The 23599-nt window shown below is 41.3% G+C and overlaps 2 protein-coding genes across 2 annotated transcripts in view; one reads left to right on the forward strand and one right to left on the reverse strand.

Annotated features, from left to right (window-relative positions):
• The window catches only part of Plod (procollagen lysyl hydroxylase), a 230558-nt gene that overhangs the window by 8538 nt on the left and 198421 nt on the right, over window positions 1–23599 (reverse strand). The window contains exons 11-14 of the mRNA XM_071661095.1: window positions 10722–10860; window positions 8718–8900; window positions 4437–4541; window positions 1049–1195 (exon numbers count right to left, since the gene is read on the reverse strand). Coding sequence (XP_071517196.1) covers window positions 1049–1195; window positions 4437–4541; window positions 8718–8900; window positions 10722–10860 — 574 coding nt within the window. The remainder of the gene's footprint in view (window positions 1–1048; window positions 1196–4436; window positions 4542–8717; window positions 8901–10721; window positions 10861–23599) is intronic.
• LOC139748234 (immunoglobulin superfamily member 10-like) overlaps window positions 18522–23599 on the forward strand; it is a 118675-nt gene continuing 113597 nt past the window's right edge. The window contains exon 1 of the mRNA XM_071661102.1: window positions 18522–18645. The gene's annotated coding sequence lies outside the window, so the exon portion shown is untranslated. The remainder of the gene's footprint in view (window positions 18646–23599) is intronic.

Raw genomic sequence — 23599 nt, forward strand, 5'->3', positions numbered from 1 at the left:
TATAATGCACAGGTCATTTCTATTTGGCTATAACTATCTACTTGTTTCATTCACCTTAAGTAAGAATATCATGTTACAATTCATGGAAGGTCAAGGTTGTGAAGATTATCAAAATACATATTAATGAAGAAAGAACTGATAAACATGTGTACAGTATGTTCAGCAATTACCAATTCAGAAGGGGCTTAAGACAATACAAGAATTATGGGATATCTAGAGAGAGAAAAATTACGAGCAAAAAGCTTGAAATTTGTGATCTTTGTCTATAAATCTGTCATTACTATGAGGCATGAGTGTCATTCTAAGAGTTTGTATCCAAGCTCACTAATGGTGCATGGTTATGCAAGGACCCCTGATACAAGGCACCACTCACCGCACCTGTAAGTGCCAAACCACAATAATATATGTGTGCTGTTTGTGAAGAGGTAGTGGATGGTAGGTAGCTACTGACCAGGGAGGTGTATTACCAGTACTATCCTCCTGAATATTGGTTGAGTTAGTGACAGCTGCATAGTGAGCCAGTATTTCAGTGGTTTTCAAGATGCACTACTCTGACCCAGTTAGCTGCCTTTTCTTTCTGCCTCACCTAAATGTGGACTGCTGGCAGCCTGTCTACAAACACAGTCTCTCCTTTTCACAACATAATGCTTGACAAACACTTACCTCATACAACTCATTCTTCTTAACTCTAGATTTTTCCTGTGGTGAGCACTATACACTGGCCCTGCCTTTTGGCAAAATGGGAAGTACAGCAGATAAAAGTAGTAGACAGGAGCATTTGGTACAAACATTAGGAAGAAGTAGTTGGTAGGAACATTAAGTAGGAGCATCAGGTAGAAATAAGAGGTTGGAACATGTAGACATGTTAGTTAGGAGCCAGTGGCCTGTTAAGCATGAGACACTAAAGGCTAAAAAGGCACTAAAATTCACCAGTTATGAAGACTCTTTTGCGGAGGCCACCTCCTGAAGGGAATTCCTGAAGGGAACAGGCATCTGAGATATAGACAGATTATATAATTGGATGGTAGTTTTCTACTGTAAAACTTACATCACTATTGTAACCCAAGTAGACTTTCTCTGCTAGTGGCTTGACATAATGACGCAGAATCCACAGCCATTCTTGTTCAAACTCCATCTGGTTCATATGGATGTCCACAGTTGGTACATTCTCATAGCCTCCTGCCAGTCTGGGATCCTGTTAAATATATTAAACTAAAGCAATGTACATTTATCTTACCCAATTTAACTTTTGCAAAACAGCCTTATTAACACTTTTAATGCAAACAATGTTACCTATATCATATGAGTACATTACACACATTTATCACATGGACTCTAATAATCATTTTATCATTCTCTAGCTCATATGCAGTATGTTACCACACGAAAGTGGATAAGCGATGTGGTTATTTCCAGCAGTTCTAACCAAACTAGAATGCTCTCTTCTTTCTCTTTAGTAATATATTATATTATTCCAAAAGCTGGTTTTCCTTTTGTCAGTTAAAGAATCTTATGTTTAAACTTTCTACCTTTATTCAAAGCACAATACAGTGCCAATATATTTCCCTACCATCTCTGGAGAAATCCTAAGCCCCCCCCCCATCAGAGGCTGAATAGCCATTTGAGGAAGACATACATTTCTACTAACAGAAAGGCAGAGCCACATAATGTTCTCATACATTAGAACATCCAAAGGATCTTTTATGTCTTTGCCTATCTGGTCTGAAAGTTTGGTTTTGGCATTTTTCTGTGATTGCCTCATTCAGAATATTTATGGCACATTTTGAACAACCATGCTTAAAAGATGAAAGGCTTAAATTCCAAATTTTATCAACTAATCTGACTCATTCTTTCTACAAAGGTCAAGCAAGTGCATAGGTCTCTTCTTTTCCCTGAGCTGTGACCTCAGTCAGCGGGAAGAGCATCAGCTGATCAGTATTCACCTTAGACCACCAGCTTTGGGCACTCTCCTGTTTACTATGTTTACCTCAGCATTGATGGATTTATTTCTATTATTTTTGCTTACTTTGAGCACGTGAGACCCATAATGTTTGGATAATTGTAAGCAGGTGTTAGTGTTGGTAATCTTAGAAACAATTTACGAAAAAGCAACAGTAAAATGTGAAAAACGTAGGTTATAAGGCTTTCAGGAAGTGATTATAGACATCAATCTTTTCTCTTCACCATGCTGTGCCTTCAGCCAATGAAAAAATGATACATTACAACCTTGAGCTAATCAACAATATGGACTAACAACTTTGGGCACTCTCCTGTCTGCTATATTTTCCCTAGCATGGTGGGTATATTTTTCGTCTTTCCCCTTAATGTGTGTGAACAAGACCCAAAATATCTGGAAAATGGGATGCAGGTGTTAGTGTTGGTAATGTGGGCAAGCATTACGGAAGAGAAATAGGCTGGATGTCAAAATTCTGGTTGTAAGGTTAGATGGAGCTAGTGTTCAAAGTATATTATCTTCTCAAGAGCATGGTGGGTTTAATTCAAGTATTTCTGCCAACTTTACTGTGAGCAAGAAATCCATAATGTCAGGAAAATGCATGCCAGTGTTAGCAAGCACATAAATGGCAACAGTTTAGATGTACAAAATGTATTTTATAAGTCACACAAATGGTGATTAGGGTGCATCAATTCTTTTGTCCATGTTGTATGCTTTGTCAGTGAAAAAAAAAGATGAAACACAGCCTTGAGCCAACCAGCGACTATGCTACTATCCTTGAATGTTTTCCTAACAGCTGTGTATACTGCACAATGGTGACTTTAGTTTTGTCATTTTTGCCCACTTTTGAGAACAAAAAACATCATACTGTCTGGAAAAAGGTTTGCATGTGACAGTGATAACAGTATTGCTAAGCTGTTTTGAAAAACCATTTCTAGATAGGAAAAATGCAGATGATAAGGCGCACTAAGGCTGGTGAGCATCAGTTAATGTTAGCTGAAGCTTAGGTTGGTATGTGTTTGGTTGGAAAAATCCTGAAGAATATGAACATGATCAAGGCTTCTGTAACCTCCACCTCTGTTAGTTTCTAAGAAGGTGATTTGTTTAAGGTGAACCTGCTAGGATGTGAAATGGGAGACAACATGTAATGACAAATGCTCCTAAGCCAACTGGTCACTCAATCTGCTCCAACCAAATGTACTGATGAGCACTGTACCATAACTTACTGAATTCTTTAATGTCTTTTTAACAGATATATCATTTCCTAGCGCTACCTCGTGCGCATGCGGGGGGAGGAGGTTGTCATTTCATGAATGGTGGGGTGGTGACGGGAATAAATAAAGGCAGCAAGCATGAATTATGTACATGTGTATGTCTGTGTATGTATATACATGTATACGTTGAAATGTATAGGTATGTATATGTGCTTGAGTGGACGTGTTTGTATATACACGTGTGGGTTGGGCCATTCTTTCGTCTGTTTCCTTGTGCTACCTTGCTAACGCGGAAGACAGCAACAAAGTATAATAAATCAATAAATAAATCATTGACTACAATTGTGTCATGGTTTTTCCCATGCTATGTTGGCTATTAAAAAAAGGGAAAAAAGCTGCAACTACATAAAAACATGAAGACATCTTTACCCTTTCAGTGTGAATTTTTTTTAACTCAGGTGTGAAAAAAAGGATAGATGCACAAAAAAATTTAAAAACCACCATTTTTCTTATGAATTATGACTTACATATTCCTCGTTTAAGATAAACACATTATTTACTTGACTGGCTAATTCTCAGTATGGAAAACACAAATTAACTTATTTATATAATTAGGTGCACAAAAAACTATCATAACTATACCATTATTCTTTCATAAGAATTATGAGTTAAACATTTCTAGTTTAGGTACAGCACATTATTTAACAGAATGGCCAATCCTCAGTATGGGCAGCATGGTCACTGCAGTGGGCACAAGAGATATGATGATTCCTAAGAAAAGGTGCATGACTGTCCACTGTTACTGAGGCTTCTACGTAGCTCCAAACACTCATCCTTTGTTTGGGTTGCCACCTATGGCCAGCCAATAGAGCCTACAATGTATGCACAATTCAACGTGTAATTGGAAATTACATGGAGATTGATGCAAATCTTTCTATGTACAGTGTCAATTGAAACCCACAGCACCAGACAAGTTAATATGGAAGAGCAATACAACAAGTATGATCCAGCTGAATAAATAATCTAAAAAACATTTTAGTCAATAGTGTAACTGAGCTTGTTGATATTTCAACTAGTTATATTGATAACACTAAAATATCTCTTTCAATATTAGTGATTACAGAACTGACATTGCTATTTTGACAAAAGTAAGTTACACTATATTTGAAAACAAGATTTTCCTGATACAACTTACATAATGAAAAATCCACAAAAATCTAAAAAAATTTTGAATCATAAAGAGACGTACAAAAGATAATTTTACTTACTTTGTTGCTACCATCTGACCAGCCACCATTGTCATCTGCCAGTTCAACGAGTTCCTTGCAGAATCTTGGTGTAAATAGTGGGAACCAATAAACATCAGGGCATGGCTAGGAAAAAAAAGTACACTGCTGAGTTAACATGTCAGGTCACTGAAAATTTAAAACTACAGTCTCTATTCATGTTCAGATATCCATTTTGCAACAACAGTATGTCATACAAATTTCAATGAATCTTTAGTTAGATATCATGTATACCATGCACCTTTTTCTTTTCTTTTCTTTCAAACTGTTCGCCATTTCCCGCATTAGCGAGGTAGCGTTAAGAACAGAGGACTGGGCCTTTGAGGGAATACCCTCACCTGGCCCAATTCTCTGTTCCTTCTTTTGGAAAATTAAAAAAAAAAAAAATGAGAGGGGAGGATTTCCAGCCCCCCGCTCCCTCCCCTTTTAGTCGCCTTTTACGACACGCAGGGAATACGTGGGAAGTATTCTTTGTCCCCTATCCCCATGCACCTATCCAAGGTAAAACCTTTCTCAAACTCCATAGTTAAAGCAAATCTAACACCTTGATTTCCACTAACTCACGATGTTCATATTCATATCTAATGTAAATAATTTTTCCATTTCCATTCTGTTTACATATCTACACCTATTCAAAGCTTTCCCTTTTATTTCATATTCAATATCATGCTCATTATTATTCATCTCAGTCTTTATATCAACATCCATTATCAATTTAAAGGCCTCTTACAAATCTATCAACCATTTTACTTTCCCAACCATTATACTATACCGTACTTAATACTGGATGAACTAGACAAATTATTATTGTCTAGTTCATCCAGAAACTAGCTGTTCTCTTAATTACAAGTAAACATGAATTTTGTTATAATGTGTTTTCTTAGTAATTCACTGAATGGAATAAATGTGCGAACTAACATCATTAGAATTAATTTCATTTTTGATATGGTACACTGTGATGAGTGGAGTTCAGTCGAGGTAAGATGAAAAACTGCATGAAATAGGTACCAAGAAAGTTTCTGTTATACAGAAATCACACAAATTTGTGACATTTGGGTCCATGTGAATAAGAGGTTAGGGTCTGTGAAAAAAAATTATGCCTCTCCTGTCTAGTCTTCCACCCTTACAAAACCAAATATAACAAAGTTGCAAACCACACAAAACAATCACTTGCTGCCTAGAAACCACAGACACAACACAATCACAATAAATCCCATACAGAACCATCTCAACATGTTGGCACCAAATTCTATGCAACAGCACTAGACCTCTCACACCGAAACCACTCCATAATTAACAACCAACTCCCAAGCAGAAATGAAAAGCTTATGTCTGCCTCACCTTCAGTAATCTACAATCAGAGATCCCACCACCCCCAACAAATATAACATTGAGAACAGGCATACACACTGAAATAACCTGACAAACACTAAACAACCAATCTCCCAACTCAGTTCTAAACCCCTACCCTTCAGATATACACCTATTAGAAATCACACTCACCAGACAAACTTGGGTCACACCTTCTTGCTTACACTTTAGACATTACCTATCACTACAATTTCATTTTCAACATATCTCAAGACCCTTCATTCCACGATCCACCACTCATAAAGACAACAGTGAGCACTTACTACTCAACTTCCCTGCACTCTTTGCACACAGACACACACACACACAACATCACAACACCATATGGCCTGTGGCCCAGACAGGTGGATGTGGCCAGCTTCATCAATGATGCAGGAGCCTCATGAGGTTAAAAGGGACTCCTGGGGCAGGAAGTATATATATATATATATATATATATATATATATATATATATATATATATATATATATATATATATATATATTATCCCTGGGGACAGGGGAGAAAGAATACTTCCCACGTATTCCCTGCGTGTTGTAGAAGGCGACTAAAAGGGAAGGGAGCGGGGGGCTGGAAATCTTCCCCTCTCATTTTTTTTTCAATTTTCCAAAGGCAGGAACAGAGAAGGGGGCCGGGTGAGGATGTTTCCTCAGAGGCCCAGTCCTCTGTTCTTAACGCTACCTCGCTGAGGCAGGAAATGGCGAATAGTATGAAAAAAAAAAAAAAATATATATATATATATATATATATATATATATATATATATTATTTTATTTTTATTATACTTTGTCGCTGTCTCCCGCGTTTGCGAGGTAGCGCAAGGAAACAGACGAAAGAAATGGCCCAACCCCCCCCCATACACATGTATATACATACGTCCACACACGCAAATATACATACCTACACAGCTTTCCATGGTTTACCCCAGACGCTTCACATGCCCTGCTTCAATCCACTGACAGCACGTCAACCCCGGTATACCACATCGCTCCAATTCACTCTATTCCTTGCCCTCCTTTCACCCTCCTGCATGTTCAGGCCCCGATCCCACAAAATCTTTTTCACTCCATCTTTCCACCTCCAATTTGGTCTCCCTCTTCTCCTTGTTCCCTCCACCTCCGACACATATATCCTCTTGGTCAATCTTTCCTCATCATTCTCTCCATGTGCCCAAACCATTTCAAAACACCCTCTTCTGCTCTCTCAACCACGCTCTTTATTTCCACACATCTCTCTTACCCTTACGTTACTTACTCGATCAAACCACCTCACACCACACATTGTCCTCAAACATCTCATTTCCAGCACATCCATCCTCCTGCGCACAACTCTATCCATAGCCCACGCCTCACAACCATACAACATTGTTGGAACCACTATTCCTTCAAACATACCCATTTTTGCTTTCTGAGATAATGTTCTCGACTTCCAAACATTCTTCAAGGCTCCCAGGATTTTTGCCCCCTCCCCCACCCTATGATCCACTTCCGCTTCCATCCGCTGCCAGATCCACTCCCAGATATCTAAAACACTTTACTTCCTCCAGTTTTTCTCCATTCAAACTTACCTCCCAATTGACTTGACCCTCAACCCTACTGTACCTAATTACCTTGCTCTTATTCACATTTACTCTTAACTTTCTTCTTTCACACACTTTACCAAACTCAGTCACCAGCTTCTGCAGTTTCTCACATGAATCAGCCACCAGCGCTGTATCATCATTCATTTATTCATTTTATTATACTTAATCGCTGTCTCCTGCGTTAGCAAGGTTGCGCAAGGAAATGGACAAATATACATACACAGACATGTATATATATATATATATATATATATATATATATATATATATATACAAGTACATATTCATACTTGCTGCCCTCATCAATTCCTATCACCATCCCACCACACATGAAATAGCATCCCCCACAGTGCACGAGGTAGCACTAGGAAACGACAAAGAAGGCCACATTCGTTCACACTCAGTCTCTAGTTGTCATATATACATATATATAGAGTTGTGCGCAGGAGGATGGATGTGCTGGAAATGAGATGTTTGAGGACAATGTGTGGTGTGAGGTGGTTTGATCGAGTAAGTAACGTAAGGGTAAGAGAGATGTGTGGAAATAAAAAGAGCGTGGTTGAGAGAGCAGAAGAGGGTGTTTTGAAATGGTTTGGGCACATGGAGAGAATGAGTGAGGAAAGATTGACCAAGAGGATATATGTGTCGGAGGTGGAGGGAACGAGGAGAAGAGGGAGACCAAATTGGAGGTGGAAAGATGGAGTGAAAAAGATTTTGTGTGATCGGGGCCTGAACATGCAGGAGGGTGAAAGGAGGGCAAGGAATAGAGTGAATTGGAGCGATGTGGTATACAGGGGTTGACGTGCTGTCAGTGGATTGAATCAAGGCATGTGAAGCGTCTGGGGTAAACCATGGAAAGCTGTGTAGGTATGTATATTTGCGTGTGTGGACGTGTGTATGTACGTGTGTATGGGGGTTGGGCCATTTCTTTCGTCTGTTTCCTCGCGCTACCTCGCAAACGCGGGAGACAGCGACAAAGTATAAAAAAAAAAAAAAAAAAAAAAAATATATATATATATATATATATATATATATATATATATACTAATAATATTACACAAATAAAGGAATGATATACCAAATAATACTCAAAACATTATCCTAGCAATATAAAATACATTCAAAACTTAATAGACATGTATCTACATATCTGTCTCACCTACATTTCTTTGGGACTCTTAGATAGGTCAGGTAAAGGTTTTCCCTATACTCTTACTATGTAGATATATCATTTACTCATTCATTAGTTAAAAACCTACAGAAGAGAACTGTATAGAAATACAATAAAAAAGTAATAACAAAGACATACCATTTCATTGAGCTCTGTAGGGCTGAGAGCTGTCCAGTAATCAGGAGATATGTAACGTTTTTCCCAATCTAAACGGTTAGCCTTCATCTGCCACATGTCATTGTGTAAATACTTTGTTGGGAAATAATCAGGATCCACCAAGTGTCCATAATCCTCCAGGTTACTTACATACATGAACGTTCCCTGAAGACAATTGTATTCTGGTGAATTTTTGATTCAAGCATGCTTAATACTAAGGATCTAATTATGTTTCAAGTATGTGCTATAATTTCTATTATGTATATACATGCACATCAGTAAAAAATCTTATTGGAGTTACTATTTTCAATAATTCCATAAAGGTAAATATACACAGAGAAAATAACAAAAATCTGAGGAACCCAAACCCCAATAAAAAGTTTTTAAAGCCTAACAAGTCCTTCCGTAATATAAAGTGGGTCAGGAAATTCCACAGTCTAAGTAAGGAACAACAGTAAAAGGGATTCTGTAAAGTCTATGATTAGGGGAGGTAGCTTATTTCTTTTAGAAATTATGATTGCTATACCTGTTAAAGTACAAAGACTGATGTAAACATTTTAAGTTTAATCTTCTGCATATGCCCGATGAAGTTTCAGTATGCATGAACATTTTTTTCTTTTTATTATTCTGCATAAATTCTTAATTTTCCAAAAGAAGGAACAGAGAAGGAGGCCAAGTGTGAATATTCTCTCTAAGGCTCAGTCCTCTATTCTCAATGGTACCTCACTAATGTGGAAAATAGCAAATATGTATGAAAAAAAGTTTAGTCAAAACATATCGGTTCTTGGTTAAAAGTTGCATAATTTAGACATATGTTCTTAGCACATTGCTTAGATATTCACAGGTTAGCAAATCTTACTAATTTTCATTATCTTTCTGTTCTCTCTCATACATGTTCATTACTTTTTGCATGTGTGAGATAGTGTCAGAACTGAAGACTGAGCCTTAGAAGAAAAAAAAATCCTCATATGGCTCTTTCCCCCATTCCTTCTTTCGAATGACACCCGAGGGGTAGATTTCTAGCCCTCTACCTCCCCCGCCTTTCTTAGTATCCTAATACATGAAGGAATTGTGTGAGCAGTATTCCTTATCCCTTTGGCTACTGAAAGATCAGGAAATATCTTGATGAAGTATAATACATACACAGAACAAAATGAACTACAAAACCTCATGGCAAGTTAGCTTCTCCAAATTCATTGTCCTTGCCATCATCCAAAGCCTGGAACTGATTTTCTGCTGTTACTAGCAGCAAACATATAAGTTTAAAGTGCTTAGACCTAGCAACACTATTTCAAAGGATCAGATTTGCTGGCTGTGCAAAACGGGATTACTTTAAGGTGTCTCAACACCCAGAGTGCTGCTTCCTGAAATTACAACCTCACTCCATGATGCAACCAGCAAACTGGTTTTAAAAGTCTCCAAAAATAAGTGAAGAGTTACATCTAACTTCCTGGTTTAATAATCCCACTACTTTTGGTGCCACCCACTTTATGGCTAAGTTTATCAGTTTTAATTAGTCAACTTCTGGGTCTCTGGCTTTCTAATCTCCCTTTTGCTCAGAAACACTAATCTTGTGTAGTTTGAACCTGTCAGTTTTTATCTATTAGACCATAAATTTTCCTAATTGTTTTTAGCAATGCACATTATGTAACACATTGATGAAAATGACCAATTTCATAGGGAAAACTCGGTATATATGTTCCTGTCATAAAAAAGCTGAAGTGATGAGTGCATAATTAGCACTTCTTTTTTAATGAATCTTCCCACAGATATTCTAACTTAAATACACTGAAAATCTTCTTTTCCTTTTTGCAATGAAAAACAAAAATATTTACCTATTGCTGCTTATACAACAATCAATAAACAAAACCAGTTAATTTTTGTATATTTTTTTTGTGTATCCCTATTTTTGCTCAAGTTACTATTCCCTATATTCCTCTCTTTTCTTTGGTAATACAGATACTTTTTAATTATGGATGTGTTTACCTTTTCTCTCATGTTGATGGCCATTGCCATATCAGCATCAAACAACTTGAAGATGTAGTCTGGCCGTGTCTTTGGGTTGTTGAGCAGAGCTCTTTGGACAAGGTAAACTCCAGTAATGTATGGGACATTCCAGATCCCCCTGTAAAACAAACAATTTCAGTGATTACAACTCAATATATGTATAACCTGTAGTATACATGAACAGAATTCCAGTCAAGTGTAAACATAGATGTTTCAAATACAAGAATCTACAAATCAGGAACACAATACCTCATCCTGCTGCAAGTTAACCAAGAAAAATGTTGTTCTAAAAGGTTGAAAAAGCTTTTCTCTCTGATGTGGTTTCCTTCAAGCCATGGTATATAGTCTTTAGAATTTATGGATCAGGTTTATTTTTACCCTAATATTTTGGTGCTGAAGCTTGTGCTACACTCACTTATTTTGTACAACCTCTTGGGATTTGAAGCTGCTCATTCAGTAATCAAGTAACCCATAGTAAATCACTAGTCACTTCTAGGCTGTGAATTTACACAACCATTACTCCTGGTTTCCCAGAGCTCATAATCCACAGATCACTGGTGCCAAGTCAAGTTGGTCACAGATGGTACAGAGAAAAGATTCACCAATAAAAAGGGAGGGAAGGCTATGATAAATTGTTCATGAGACACTGCCTTGAAAAGAAACGGCTTTCAACATTCAAAACCTACATATTTCTCCTTTGCAGTCTGTCTTATGAGCCATGAGGGAGCATACTCATATGAAGAAGGGTTCAGAAAAAAAACATTCTCAACAAAATAATTCAACAGCAAACATAATATTTTTAAAGAAAAGTCAAAACCACACTGGCATCCAATTATCTTGGTGGAAGAATACCTGAAGTTACACTAGAAAGATTGTCAATGTCTTGAAAAGAGAGGGGGAGGATGCCAAAAGGCCCCTTTCTCTGATTTACTCTAATGAATGGCTCCTAAGGAAGTCCAAGGTAAAGGCCACCTTCTTTACATCATATGCTCCAGTATTGTGCCACAGATGAGCCAAAATGATGAGATTCTTGATGTATGTACAGAAGATATTTCCTACTGAGTAGGACTTTATTGTCCCACGGTGCACATACAAATGATCCCATGGTAATCTATGGTGAAATCCAAAAAAGTCCCAAAGGACTTAGCTTGGGCATAAGACATGATGTTCTCTCAATGAAATCAAAGTGTGGATGAGAAAAGGCCTATTCCTAAAGTTAATAATAATTTCAAACTCTGCCAAAAATCTGGGTTTACACTGTATATTACATCCAATTTAGAATATGCATCACAACTGGCCAACCCACTTGAGAGAATTAAGTTTACTAAAGAAGGCAAGTACTTGGTGGGCAACAGATTGTACCCGAAGAGGATGAGAGAGAGGATAGCCATCAGAGGCTAGCTCATTTTGGAAATGAAGAAAATGGATTACACGATTACAGCTCTCAAACTGACGCATCAATTAATATTATTTGTAGCAGGAGTGATGAATGGATGAAACAGGATATATGAGAAAATTGAGCAGACAGCGGTAGGAAGTACAGAAAAAAATGTAAACTCGCATGTGTCTACCTCGTGTATAGGTCGACCATCGATTTTTGACCAAGAAATCATCAATCAATTATTTGCCTCGTGTATAAGTCAGCTTAAGTCTCTGAGGGTAATGAAACAGTTAGGGTAATACACTATATTCTATGGCATCTAAAACTCGTTTAAAAAAGTCCTCACTAAAAAACACTCTACGTTCTATTAACTGAGGTTTACTGAAGCCTGAAACTGCGCCGAAGGCAAATTGTTTACCAGTCAATATTACGGCACTTTACACTGAAACCTGGGTAGTTTCAGCACAAATATTGTACCTTTCCATTCAAGTAATAATTCAAGTCGATAAGGACTGAATATTATTGTAATATTTTTTTAACTGAAAATAATTCGAAAAGCAATTGCGATACATCTGTTGAAAAATATAAGAAAAGTAGATTGTTTTATTCATGATTTTATCCCACTTTCCGCTGTAGTACGTACGTCATTTCAGCAAAAATATTACACTTTCGTTAATGTATTATATGAGTAGAGTATCATTGTAATATAACGGTATTTTAACCGTAAACTAAAAAAAACGAGTAACATCTCTTGAACATCAGAAGGTTAGGTAAAGTCTTCTGTTTTCAAGAATTTTATCCTGTTTTACACTGAAATACATCAAATGTCACCAAAACTACTAACTATTTCTGCGAATATATCAATTCAGGCACAGTTAAAGTAAAATATAATTGTGATGTACAAGTTTTTCAACTGAAAATTATTAAAGAAAAAATCCTTACCGTCTAGCTGATACGGAAGGGCCCTGGTCGCGGAGGCTTTGCTTTTGAATTGGCCCTTCCTAAGCAGCCTTTAATATTACCGTACGTTGATATTGCCTATACTTTTATTGTCTTGCTTCTTATTTTCCAGAAATATGACAAGTTTGTATATAATACAATGGCGCTACACTTTTAATCTACAAGTATTCACTTTCAAAATTACACAAGACATTAAATAAATACCAGTGACTCCCGTCAAAGCAGAAAACTTCTTAGAATGCTTAAGTATGCTTAACCCCAAAGAATTTTACTTAACTTTACGAATTTTGCTAAGCATGTTTCTGAAAGCTGCCCTACGCTTAAGTATTTGCTTAGCAGACGACAAATTTTGACCCAAACTGCATTTCATACTTCTTAAATATTATGCTTGAGTTTTGCTAAGCACCGTGCTTAGTCCTTTTCTGCGTGGCACTTCAGTCATTTGCTCAGCTAAGCATAAAAATAAGCAAAAATCTAAGAATTTTTCTGCATACGGCCCCTGGTACTCTCTCTTTCTACTGTTAAGTTGGTAAGCTTCATCTGCTGATGGACGTTTGCACTATTTGCTGGCAGTAACTGGTAAACATTTTTTTCATGTGTGGAGCTAAATTTTACCTAGCCCTACCCATCATGCACGGTTTTCAACCTAACGAAAAATATTACCCATAATGACCCTTAATTTTTGGCCTAAAAATTCGGTCTTAAAGACTGGAACTATAAGTGAGTATATGTTATATGAAAAAAAAAAAAAAAAAAGGTAGAGTTTAGGTGATGGGCCCCAAGTTTGTAAGATTTACTCCTTTTATGCACATACTGATAAACACACACACACACACACACACACACACACACAAATGAAGCACAAAGAACTAACAGAAACGCTTCAAAGAAGGGCAACAAAGATAATACTAGCACTGAGATACAAAGAAAGGTTAGGGGCTTTGAATTCATCTACCATGGGAAAAAGAAGTATCGCATGAACTAATCACAACTACAGAAGCGGTGAACAAGTTCTTAAAAAAATGCAAGGACAGAACAACCAGAGGCTATAACATGAAATTACGGATAAAACGTTCGAAAATATGAAAAAATACTAATACTTCAATAGTTTATAAGTAATAAAGGTCTGAATAAACTGTTCTGATACTGTGAAGGTTTATAAGTAATAAAGGACTGAATAAACTGAGTTATGATACCGTGAAAGTTTATGAGTAATAAAGGTCTGAATAAACTGAGTTATGATACAGTGAAAGTTTATAAGTAATAAAGGACTGAATACACTGAGTTATGATACCGTGAAAGTTTATAAGTAATAAAGGTCTGAATAAACTGAGTTATGATAAAGTTTATAAGTAATAAAGGACTGAATACACTGAGTTATGATACCGTGAAAGTTTATAAGTAATAAAGGTCTGAATAAACTGAGTTATGATAAAGTTTATAAGTAATAAAGGCTGAATAAACTGAGTTATGATAAAGTTTATAAGTAATAAAGGTCTGAATAAACTGAGTTATGATACCGTGAAAGTTTATAAGTAATAAAGGCTGAATAAACTGTTATGATACCGTGAAAGTTTATAAGTAATAAAGGTCTGAATAAACTGAGTTATGATACAGTGAAAGTTTATAAGTAATAAAGGTCTGAATAAACTGAGTTATGATACAGTGAAAGTTTATAAGTAATAAAGGTCTGAATAAACTGAGTTATGATACAGTGAAAGTTTATAAGTAATAAAGGACTGAATACAATGAGTTATGATAAAGTTTATAAGTAATAAAGGCTGAATAAACTGAGTTATGATACAGTGAAAGTTTATAAGTAATAAAGGGCTAAATAAACTGAGTTATGATACTGTGAAAGTGGAAAGCCAACGTAAGTTTAAAAAGTTGCAGAGCATTACAGTTGTATTAAATGTAGGGTCCGGAGAGTGTAGAAATTTCTTCGTATAGCACAGACAAAAAAGGAATCACACACACCGTGAAACACGAGTAAATCCCTCGGATGCATATCTCATTACCAGTAAACACAACTTAGTAATCATACATACGAAAAAATAACACACTCATGTACACAAACATACTCACGGACACAATTACATAAGTCAATGTGTGTGTGTGTGCGCGCATATATAAAGGAACAATAATGGTACATTCATACAAGGATAAGAAACAGGGCAACAAGAGTATAAAAGTCTCTCCCAGCAACAGACAATAATCACAGACAAAATACACAAAACACATAAACAATGCTAGCCCCCCCCAACACACACACACACACAACAAGTGAAAACTCATCTTTCAGTAAGAACCGAGTCTTTTTGAAATTCATGGTTTGTATTATAGTCTCCCAGAATATCACAAATACATTTTCCCCCGAGATAAGAACCTGCAACATTTTCAAAGGTAACTTGATGGAAAAATAACAAAGCAATCGGAAAGGAATGTTTCTTGAGAAAGCTTGTCTACTTGGCTCAAAAGTTTTCTTATCTTCCAAGAAATGCTTCAGAGCTACAGGAACTGTATACGCATAAATATTATTACAGTGATAAAAACAAATATAGTTTTTTTTTTCTCTTTTAGGATTACATTTATTTCTTCACCCACAGTAGTGGTTCGTGTCTGAATATACATTACTGAGATGACAGGTGGTGGAACATCACTGCTTCATAGATGATGACCACTTGAGCACTATAGCACGACTCTCTCTCTCTCTCTCTCTCTCTCTCTCTCTCTCTCTCTCTCTCTCTCTCTCTCTTATAATACTTGATCGCACTTTCCCGCGTCAGCGAAGTAGCCCCAGGAAACAGACGAAGACCCATCCACTCATGTACACACAAATGTACATACACGCACATATATATTAACATATACATACACATACATATATACACATGTACATATTAATATTTGCTTGCCTTCATCCATTCCCGGCGCCACCCCACCCCAAAGGAGATAGCATCGCCACTCCATGTATCAGGACCAATTTCTATGAGATCCCTGGTGTTACCTAAAGGCTCCTGTAATCCAAGACTGCAATGCTTCCAGTAGCAGGAAAATGTAAACTCCTTTAGAGAGAAAAAAAAGTTACAATTCTTTAAGTAATCAATAACAGAGGATTCAGTGATATTTCTTGTGGTAAAGGAGTTTCAGTTAATAAGTAAATTGGCGTTACTCCTGTCAACACAATGCTCATATATTTTCTAACATATAAAAAAAAAAAAGCATTTTATTCTCATCCTGTTCTTGTACTATATCTATGTTGTTTAAGTGTAACATAAAAATCCTTACCAGTCTGCCCAACATAAAATATTACAATTCTTACAAAGTATTGTGTAAACATAGCCCGCAGAATTTTCCCCGTGAGATTTTGATTAAGATATTCTTTGTAGTATTGTTATTTCAGCAACATGGAAAGCAATGTAAAATTATCACTAAAAGGGAGAACTAAAAGATTCTTGGTATCAAGGGGAAGTTTGGGTTTAACTTTATATAAAATGAATTCTATGCCAACTCAAGGGATTTATCAATGAAAGATATAGGATACTTTAACATGGATCCAACAGAATATGTGTTCTCAAACTCATCATTTATATCACATATATATATATATATATATATATATATATATATATATATATATATATATATATATATATATATATATATATATTACCCATACTTAGGCATGCATATCTACCTAACCTAACCTATAGACACCTGAGATAAGTAAGGATAGGCAAGGCTTTAGCGTTTGCCATGTCACACGATACCGACACAATCAGCAACCAGTTACTGGGGATTAACACTGATGTCCACTTTCCATGATAAGTGATCATGTGGAGTATTTGCCTTGTAAGTAATATACTTATTTTCTTTACTAACTTTCTGATATGTTCTGCTATATTCATATCTCATTTCATCACATGGAAATTCCACGAATTTCTCAGTGTCTTGTGTGATCTCTCTTGCCTATATTCGATTAAATTTCATTCCAATGGTGAATATTCAGATACTATATATTTCCCAACGAGAGCAGCAGGCAGTGAGGGTGTGAGGGAACACGCGTGTCTCTTCCACACCCAATAACAAAGCAGTTCCAAGCTACCAGCCACGTGACCGTTGTTGGCAACGTTAGGCTGTGGCTTACCAACGGCGGTACTGTCATCCGTGTCTAGCGTTCCTTGTCGTCAGGGTTTAAAACCCCCAAGCGTGGAAGGTGCTGGCTCACCCACTGCCTCACATGTGTACAACTTGCCGGGAATGATACAGTATCATAGTGTGGACTGGGAGTCACACACTCCGAGGCGACTTCCCCTATGTTCTCTCGTGCAACTATCTAACCTCCGTAAATTCGCTCACACGTCTGTTCCTTTGAATTCTCCTGTCTTCCCCCGTCGCCTCCCCCATCCTAGCATGTTCCATCCTAATACGTGCCTCAACTGCCCATACATGAAGTGCATCTACACACCCGGTATCATATCTCTGAAGTGTTGGAGATCAGCTTCTTACCGAGCAACTTTGGTTACAAGCCAGCAGCGAGGACAGAGACAAGCCCTGGATGCCATGTCAAGGTATACTGGAGTAGTGCAAATGTTCTTGGGTCCGGCTGACCTCTCATCCAGTTATCGTGTAGCACAGGTGTTCCTGTACCGGCTGACCTCTCATCCAGTTATCCTGGAGAGTAAAGGTGCACCTGGTCCGGATGACCGGACGAGAGGCCGGTCATCCAACCATAATCCAGCACATACATCACCAAACACTGTTACAATACATCCGCTCGATCATAGCTCTATACACCGGCTCTCATACTGCTCCGGAAGTGTGTCTAATGGCACAGGGTGACGGGCAGGGCAAGTCCGGGAGAGAAGGAGGGCATGTTAAGGGGTGTAAGAGTAAGACAGTCCATGGGTGCGACAGGTAGGGCTCTCCCGGGGTGAGTCAGGTGAGAGGTGCGACAGGTAAGGCTCTCCTGGGGTGGGCCAGGTGAGAGGTGCGACAGGTAAGGCTCTCCCGGGGTGAGTCAGGTGAGAGGTGCGACAGGTAAGGCTCTCCTGGGGTGGGTCAGGTGAGAGGTGCGACAGGTAGGGCTCTCCTGGGGTGGGCCAGGTGAGAGGTGCGACAGGTAGGACTCTCCTGGGGTGGGCCAGGTGAGCGGTATTATTGGTTGGTCATTCCTGGGGTGGAACAAATGGTGGGGAGGTGTGGGCCAGGTGACAGATCCAGGTGGGAAAAGTGGTGGGGAAGATTGAGCCAGGTGATAAAGAGAGCATATGTTATGGTGGGCTAGGTGACAGGGGGGGGGGGGAGTTAAAATCAAGAGTGGGCCAGGTGACCGGTAGAGCAGACATGGGTGGGCCGAGCAGTCCAGGTGAACTATAGGCGAGGACGGGTGGGGTGGGGTAAGGTGAGGGGCGGGTCGGGGCGGGGCGGGGCTGGTGGTGGCGACGTATATGAGGCGGGGCTAGCAGGGTGCGGCTCACAGTGTGGCCTCATCTCTGCCCTGGCCACCACAACATCCCCACCAACACTCTCCAACACCGCCTCTCCAACACCACTCACCAGGTAAGGCCAACATGACACACAGCTCAGGTGGCGAGTCACGTGGGCGGGAGGACCAACGCTCCACTGTCACGTGCCTCTCCCCCCCTCACCCTACGTGACAACCATGACCACGTGCTCCACTGTCACGTGCCTCACCCCTCACCCCTACGTGACAACCATGACCACGCGCTCCACTCTCACGTGCCTCATCCCTCACCCTACGTGACAACCATGACCACGTGCTCCACTGTCACGTGCCTCATCCCTCACCCTACGTGACAACCATGACCACGTGCTCCACTGTCACGTGCCTCCTCGCTTACCCTACGTGATAACCTTGACCACGTGCTCCACTGTCACGTGCCTCCTCCCTCACCCTTCGTGACAACCATGACCACGTGCTCCACTGTCACGTGCCTCCTCGCTTACCCTACGTGACAACCATGACCACGTGCTCCACTGTCACGTACCTCCCCCTCACTCCATCCCACGTGACAATCACGACCACGTGCTCCACTGTCACGTGCCCCCCCTCACCCCACGTGACAACCATGACCACGTGATTCTCCCATAGCCAACGTGACAACCACGAACACGTGCTTCACTCTGAAGTATACCTCATGTGACCAGTGCCACCTCGTGCTTCACTGCCACGTGCTCCCACCACATCCCACACGTGACGACCGAGACCACGTGGTTCACCAGATTCTTCTTGAAACTCTTGCCATGAGTCTTTTTCTCGGTGATGAGTGATGGAGGGAGGGATTATGAGGCCTGTGTTCCGGTGGTGAGTGATGGAGGGAGGGATTATGAGGCCTGTGTTCCGGTGATGAGTGATGGAGGGACCATGAGGCCTGTGTTCCAGTGATGAGTGATGAGGGAGGGATTATGAGGCCTGTGTTCCAGTGATGAGTGATGGAGGGAGGGATTATGAGGCCTGTGTTCCGGTGGTGAGTGATGGAGGGAGGGATTATGAGGCCTGTGTTCCAGTGATGAGTGATGGAGGGAGGGATTATGAGGCCTGTGTTCCAGTGATGAGTGATGGAGGGAGGGATTATGAGGCCTGTGTTCCAGTGATGAGTGATGGAGGGAGGGATTATGAGGCCTGTGTTCCAGTGATGAGTGATGGAGGGAGGGATTATGAGGTCTGTGTTCCGGTGGTGAGTGATGGAGGGAGGGATTATGAGGCCTGTGTTCCAGTGATGAGTGATGGAGGGAGGGATTATGAGGCCTGTGTTCCGGTGGTGAGTGATGGAGGGAGGGATTATGAGGCCTGTGTTCCAGTGATGAGTGATGGAGGGAGGGATTATGAGGCCTGTGTTCCAGTGATGAGTGATGGATGGATCATGAGGCCTAGTGATGAGTGATGGAGGGCCTGTGTCACCTGCTGGCGCGGAGGTAGTGACCCACGGACCACAAGTCACTTAGAGATCACGACGAGATCACAGGTCACCAGGTGGCACTGAAAGGTTCACAGGTCACCAGGTGGCACTGAAAGGTTCACAGGTCACCAGGTGGCACTGAAAGGTTCACAGGTCACCAGGTAGTACTGACAGACCACAGGTCAGCAGGTGGTTCTGACAGGGTCACAGGTCACCAGGTGGTACTCCTGGCGCTTTGGCCTAACTAGAAAAGTCAATCATGTGAACTGTAGAGTTCGTGGTCAAAGCCTTGGACGCAGACTAGAACACTCACTGTGTCTTGGAATGTGACAAAGTAAGAGCCGTTCTGGGGTAGATCTAAACAAACCCTGCGGGAAATGTCACAACACCTTAGTGTTACGAACAAAATACCTGGAATCTTAAGTTTGTATCCACTTTTTGCATCTAGTTCGGTAAAACGTAACATATGAGACGATGTAGTGTATGTACCGAACTACGAACTGTAACATGTGGTGAAATATCTGTCGACTGGCGTCTGAGTAAGACACACACCCCGCTGTCATCCTTCTGCGCTACCGCTCACACGATGACCATGAGGTGCACAGTGAGTTTGCCCGGGTTACCGACACCAATCAAATCGAAGTGGTGAGTCCGCAGGTCACCAGGTGATGACGGTGGGACTACTATAGTACCCCAAGGCAACCGTTTTAGGTGGAGCACCTGGCCAGTGGGGGTGTGTGACACCCGTCAGGAGCAGCCAACGCGCGCGGGACAGGTGGAGGAGGACCAGGTGCTGGAGAAGGGGGAGGGGTTGGGTCCTGTGGTCGACCACACAACACACCGCGCCGAGGACAGCCACTGAGAGATAGATAGACAGATAGATAGATAGAGAGAGAGAGAGAGAGAGAGAGAGAGAGAGAGAGAGAGAGAGAGAGAGAGAGAGAGAGAGAGAGAGAGAGAGAGAGAGAGAGAGAGAGAGAGAGAGAGAGAGAGAGAGAGGTGGGCACCAAAGACGAGCCCTCGGAGGGACCAGAGCGGCGGCATCGGGAATGAGGTAGACAATCCGACTCACAGGAGAACCGACAGATGTGAGGCCCAGTGTCTTCCAGGCAGAGCAAGCGGAGTGGGAGGAGCTCGGGTGAGGAGGAGTGCCGAGCGGAACGTTGCTCACGACGATTAGCGTCCATTAGAATGATCAAACACTGTGCCACACGGGACGAGGTCCTCAGAGATCCTGCTGACTGGCGATACAAAGCGGGCGTCCTAACTTATGACACTCGGCACACCTGCAATAACTCTTTGTCACGGTTAAGACGTATATGACGGGTGGAGCTGTACGTCAGGACGTACTGACGGGTGGAGCTGTACGTTAGGACGTACTGACAGGTGGGGCTGTACGTCAGGACGTACTGACGGGTGGAGCGGTACGTCAGGACGTACTGACAGGTGGAGGTGTACGTCAGGACGTACTGACAGGTGGGGCTGTACGTCAGGACGTACTGGCAGGTGGGGCTGTACGCCAGGACGTACTGGCAGGTGGAGCTGTACGTCAGAACGTACTGACAGGTGGGGCTGTACGTTAGGACGTATTGACAAGTGGAGGTGTACGTCAGGACGTACTGTCAGGTTGGGCTGTACGTCAGGACGTACTGACAGATGGGGCTGTACGTCAGGACGTACTGACAGGTGGGGCTGTACGTTAGGACGTATTGACAGGTGGAGGTGTACGTCAGGACGTACTGACAGGTGGAGCTGTACGTCAGGACGTACTGACAGGTGGGGCTGTACGTTAGGACGTACTGGCAGGTGGAGCTATACGTCAGGACGTACTGACAGGTGGGGCTGTACGTCAGGACGTACTGGCAGGTGGGGCTGTACGCCAGGACGTACTGGCAGGTGGGGCTGTACGTCAGGACGTACTGACAGATGGGGTTGTACGTCAGGACGTACTGACAGGTGGAGCTGTACGTCAAGACGTACTGACTGGTGGGCCGTGCGTCAAGCACACTACGTCTGGGAGCACAGTCAGTCATCAATCTTATGTCTGAGTATTCACAGGAAAGTACTCAATACAGCCACAAGACTTTACTGAATATTATACAAGGCATGAGAATAATCTGATCAATTTATGGATTAAGTTATACAGTATATATGAGAACGGCGGGAGAAATCAATACAAAAAATGAATCTACCTTCATTTCTCTCGTAAACTTCATTCCTTCAATTAGCTCCACATGGACACAAAAATATACGTCAGTTGATGGTTCATTCAATAGTCGACAGGGAAGAGTGTCCGTGCATTCCAGATGTCACCAGGTCAGGGTTACAGTGGTGCCAAGTGCACGGGTTATCACGTTACGTTAACTGACCCGTAGCTTGACCACGTGTCGACAGAGGAGAGACAACAAGAGACCCGTTGGTTGTCAAGTACGTGTGAGGGGACCAGAGGTTGTCAGGCAAGTGTGAGGGGACCAGAGGTTGTCAGGCACGTGTGAGGGGACCAGACCTTTGTCAGGCACGTGTGAGGGGACCAGAGGTTGTCAGGCAAGTGCGAGGGGACCAGACGTTTGTCAGGCACGTGTGAGGGGACCAGAGGTTGTCAGGCAAGTGTGAGGGGACCAGAGGTTGTCAGGCAAGTGTGAGGGGACCAGAGGTTGTCAGGTAGGTGTGAGGGGACCAGAGGTTGTCAGGCAAGTGTGAGGGAACCAGAGGTTGCCAGGCAAGTGTGAGGGGACCAGCAGTGACGGGATGAAAGTCTGGTTGACAACAGTGGAGGGTGTCCAGGCTCACACACGTCAATGGTCTGTGCACAGGTCAGCAGGTGGTCTTGACAAGGAGTGGGGTCAATACAGAACAACTGGAGCAGGTGGGCCCGCCACCCATGCACCGGCTGATGATGCCGCACACTCCACTCATTCGCCTCTATCACCAGTAAACTCCTCTTAACAATGTGTGTGGCGCCCGCCACCGACCCGCCATCACCCTCCGCTGACGTGACCTCACACTTCACCTGCCCCATGACGCGTCTGCCCCATGACTTAAAACCAAAGGTCAACTCACTTGCAAGCGGTTGTATTTCATGTTTCTAGGGACGAAGTTAGAGGACGAGGACTTGTACAAGGATTAGCGGCACAATGGTCTGGCCTGACCCTGATTATATGTGACTGTCCTGGGAGGCATAAATGGATATCGAGTAGCCATATCTGACTGATTCACATCTAAGTTCCTGATATTGCTCCGGACTTCATTCCGTACGAAATAGAGAACAAAACGCTCAATGTGATGACGACTATTCCTCACTTCTGGTACCTGGGAGTAGAGAGCAAATACCCAGGGTAAGTTCCGGAGTCCTGGAGTGATAAAGTCCGGACCACGTAGGGGCAAGTTTCAGCAGTGATGCGCCGTCCACAAGTAAACCTGCGTCACTCAACGTTCTGACCTCACCCTCTCCTGGGAACCACATCAGCGTTCTTTGGACTTATTCATCTTACCGAGCTGGTACATACAAGTACATTCATGAGCTGTGTTCATTATCTTGTATAAAACATCGGTATTTACAAACGTATTTCCGTGATTACCAAAGAAGAATAACT

This window comes from Panulirus ornatus, chromosome 5 (assembly GCF_036320965.1).
Source record: "Panulirus ornatus isolate Po-2019 chromosome 5, ASM3632096v1, whole genome shotgun sequence".
Taxonomy (NCBI): Eukaryota; Metazoa; Arthropoda; class Malacostraca; order Decapoda; family Palinuridae; genus Panulirus; species Panulirus ornatus.